General features: G+C 43.6%; 1 protein-coding gene across 1 annotated transcript; it reads right to left on the minus strand.

Annotated features, from left to right (window-relative positions):
• Positions 1 to 345: 345 nt before the first annotated feature.
• On the minus strand, positions 346 to 1,263 carry LOC137620057 (putative uncharacterized protein ENSP00000383309). The gene has a single exon (XM_068350333.1). It carries the CDS (start codon positions 1,261 to 1,263, stop codon positions 346 to 348), a length of 918 nt encoding a protein of 305 aa, XP_068206434.1.
• Between the last annotated feature and the right edge of the window lie 2,846 nt (positions 1,264 to 4,109).

Here is a 4,109-nt window from a genome sequence, read left to right on the forward strand (position 1 = left end):
TGAGGCAACGAACAATGGCCCGTTTCAGGGGAATTTCTCATCAGAGAACAATGAAGCAACGAACAGCGCCCCGTTTCCCGGGAATTTCTCGTTTGAGAACGATGAAGCAACGAGCAGCGCCCTCTTTCAAGGGAATTTCTCGTTAGAGAATGATGAGGCAACGAACAGCGCCCCGTTTCCTGGGAATTTCTCGTTAGAGAACGATGAGGCAACGAACAGCGCCCTGTTTCAGGGGAATTTCACGTTAGAGAACCATGTGGCAACGAACAGCGCCCCGTTTCCCGGGAATTTCTCGTTAGAGAACAATGAGGCAACAAGCGGCGCCCCGTTTCCCGGTATTTTTCGTTAGAGAACGATGAGGCAATGAACAGCCCCCCTTTTCCGGGAATTATTTTCTAGGGAACGATGAGGCAACGAACGGCGCCCCATTTCCCGGGAATTTCTCGTTAGAGAATGATGAGGCAACGAACAGCGCCCCATTTCAGGGGAATTTCTCGTTAGAAAATGATGAGGCAACGAACAGCGCCCCATTTCAGGGGAATTTCTCGTTAGAGAACGATGAGGCAACGAACAGCGCCCCGTTTCCCGGGAATTTATCGTTAGAGAACGACAAGGCAACGAACAGCGCCCCGTTTCAGGGGAATTTCTCGTTAGAGAACGATGAGGCAACGAACAACGGCCCGTTTCAGGGGAATTTCTCGTTAGAGAACGATGAGGCAACGAACAGCGCCCCGTTTCAGGGGAATTTCTCGTTAGAGAACAATGAGGCAACGAACAGCGCCCCGTTTCAGGGGAATTTCTCGTTAGAGAACGATGAGGCAACGAACAACGGCCCGTTTTAGGGGAATTTCTAGTTAGAGAACAATGAGGCAACGAACGGCGCCCCGTTTTAGGGGAACTTCTCGTTTGAGAACGATGAAGCAACGAATAACGGGCCGTTTCAGGGGAATTTCTCGTTAGAGAATGATGAAGCAACGAGCAGCGCCCTGTTTCAGGGGAATTTCTCGTTAGGGAACGATGAGGCAACGAACAGCGCCCTGTTTCAGGGGAATTTCTCGTTAGAGAACGATGAGGCAATGAACAGCGCCCCATTTCAGGGGAATTTCTCGTTAGAGAACGATGAGGCAATGAGCAGCGCTCTGTTTCAGGGGAATTTTTCGTTTTAGAACGATGAGGCAACGAACAGCAGCCCGTTTCAGGGGAATTTATCGTTAGAGAACGATGAGGCAACGAACAACGGCCGTTATCAGGGGAATTTCTCATTAGAGAACGATGAGGCAACGAACAGCGCCCCGTTTCAGTAGAATTTCTCGTTAGAAACGATGAGGCAACAAACACCACCCTGTTTCAGAAGAATTTCTCGTTAGAGAACGATGAGGCAAGGAACAGTGCCCCGATTCCCGAGAATTTATCGTTAGAGAACGATGAGGCAACAAACAGCGCCCTGTTTCAGGGGAATTTCTTGTTAGAGAACGATGAGGCAACGAATAACGGCCCGTTTAAGGGGAATTTCTCGTTAGAGAACGATGAGGCAACAAACAGCGCCTCGTTTCAGTAGAATTTCTCGTTAGAGAACAATGAGGCAATGAACAGTTCACCCCGTTTCCCGGGAATTTCTCGTTAGAGAATGATGAGGCAACGAACAGCGCCCTGTTTCCCGGGAATTTCTCGTTTGAGAACGATAAGGCAACGAACAGCACCCCGTTTCCCGGGAATTTCTCGTTAGAGAACGATGAGGCAACGAACAGCACCCCGTTTCAAGGGCTTGTTCAATCTGGGGGGAAAAACTATAGAGGATAAAGAGAATTGCATGATGTTAAACTTTTGAGGCAAGGTTGTATAACAACAACAACAACAATAACAATCTGGGTGGAAAAACTATGGAGGATAAAGAGAGTTGCATGATGCAAATCTTGGAGGCAAGGTCGTATAACAACAACAACAACAAAAATCATCGGAAAAATCTATAAAGGATAAAGAGAGTTACATGATGCAAAGATTGGAAGTAAGGTCGTATAACAACAACAGCAACAACAACAACAACAACAACAATTTGTGGAAAAAACTATAGAGGATAAAGAGAGTTGCGTCCTCTTGTTTATTCTTAAGTTCCTTCTTTGTCAAACTCTTTCCTGCTGTAGTTTACCCATTATTTATATCCCACTTTTTTTTTTCCTTTTTCTTACACATCTCCACTTCTCCAACCGTCATTTGCATCCTTTCAACAAATATCCTAAAAGAAGCAAGGATCAAACAAGGTCCTCAACAGGGTTAAAAGCACTCAGGACCTCTTACCCACGCAAGGCAAACTCCTTTCCTTCTATGCATCCCCAATTTCCTCGCACGACCAATGCTCTATAAAACACTTTTACCCCAAAAGACTTCTCACAGCCGATGGTAGTACAGGTGGCTTCATTAATTCTGGTACACTTCAGGGAAAGCTAAGGAGATGCATGACAGCTGTACTTTGCTATAGGCAACGCTGTGCTTAGGAAAAGAGAGATTGTTTTCAACGCTGCCTGTTCAACAAAGTGACTGAGATTGTAAATATGTGATTAAAATAATCTTTATTAATTTTACAAAGGACTGTTTATAAAAATATTGCTATTTATCTAACAGCATTTTGAAATATTTATAGAAATGCTTTTGACAGCTGTAGACTGCAGTAAGTAACGCTGTGCATAGTAGAAGAGAGACTCCTTTCAACGCTGCCTGTACAACAAAGTGGCTGAGCTTAAAAATATGCGATAAATTTTTTTTTTATTGATTTTACAAAGGGCTGTTTATGAAAAATGTTGTTATTTATTTAACACTGCCTGTACAATAAAGTGCCCGAGCTTGTAAATATGTGATTAAAATGATTTCTATTAATTTTACGAAAGGCTGTTTATAGAAATATTGTTATTTATCTAACAACAATTCACAAAATTTATAAAAATTATTTTGATCACGTGTTTACAAGCTCAGTTACTTTCTTTTACAGCTCAGGTAGCATTGCCAGCAGTTTCTCTAATGCTAAACAGCATTACCTGCTACAGTGTACAGCTGTCAGACATCATCTTCGCTTCCCCTGAAGTGTACTGGAATTAATGAAGCCAACAGTACTATCTCACCCAAAAGGGTACCTTTTGGCTTCTTAATAGACCCTCTCACATACACCTATCACGCCAAGAAGAAACTCCCTGCTCCGTTAAAGTGACAGAGTAGAAACGCCCCACTTCGCGCTTCAGTGACTCAGAGCTTACGTTTCACATTACGAGTGTTAAAAAAAAAATGAAAATATAAAACCTCCGAGAAGAATTCACTTCGGGACTGATCTTTACATCTCGCAGAAGTAGGTCAAAGGAGGTAAGGTTGCTACTGAGACTAGCTTAAATGTTTAAAGGCCTCTCTTGAATAGCAGAGGCAAGGGGCAGTGACATTGCCCTTTCAAGCAGGATAATGCCTTAGAGACTGGGATTGGTCTTTGTATCTCGCAGAAGTAGGTCAAAGGAGGTATGGTTGCTACTGAGACTAGCTTAAATGTTTAAAGGCCGCTCATGAATGGCAGAGGCAAGGAACGGTGATATTGCCCTTACAAGCAGTATAATGCCCTAGAGCCTGACCGTATTACATATGATCAGCGCCTAAGCCCCATCTCCACAAAAGCTAGGACCAAGGAGGACCAGGAAATGGCTGCTGATGAATCAGCAGATAGACCTATAGGCTCTCCCAAACACTCCCTCCTTAGCTCGCAAGGATTGTGAGGTTGCAGCGACTAAATGAACTAACGAGTTTGTGCGGGACTCGAACCCCAGTCTGGCAATCACCAGGCAAGGACTCTACCACCAGACCACCACAACACTTCTTCTAGATCTGTTGGCTTGTGGATCAATGAGACAGATTGTCGTTTTCACTAGACAGTTGCAGTACACTTAAAAAAATTGCCGTAAAAAAACGGTAAAAATCCCAGACTAAATGTTGCCAGGCATTTACCGTTTTCAAAACGAATTTACTAACGTAAAGGAGTGATATTACGGTTACCAACCCGTAAAACATTATAACAAAGTATAGTGAAATTACGGTCGCTTGTATCTTTACTGAAATACGGCTAAGAACAGTATATTTTC

This window comes from Palaemon carinicauda, chromosome 26 (genome assembly GCF_036898095.1).
Source record: "Palaemon carinicauda isolate YSFRI2023 chromosome 26, ASM3689809v2, whole genome shotgun sequence".
Classification (NCBI taxonomy): Eukaryota; Metazoa; Arthropoda; class Malacostraca; order Decapoda; family Palaemonidae; genus Palaemon; species Palaemon carinicauda.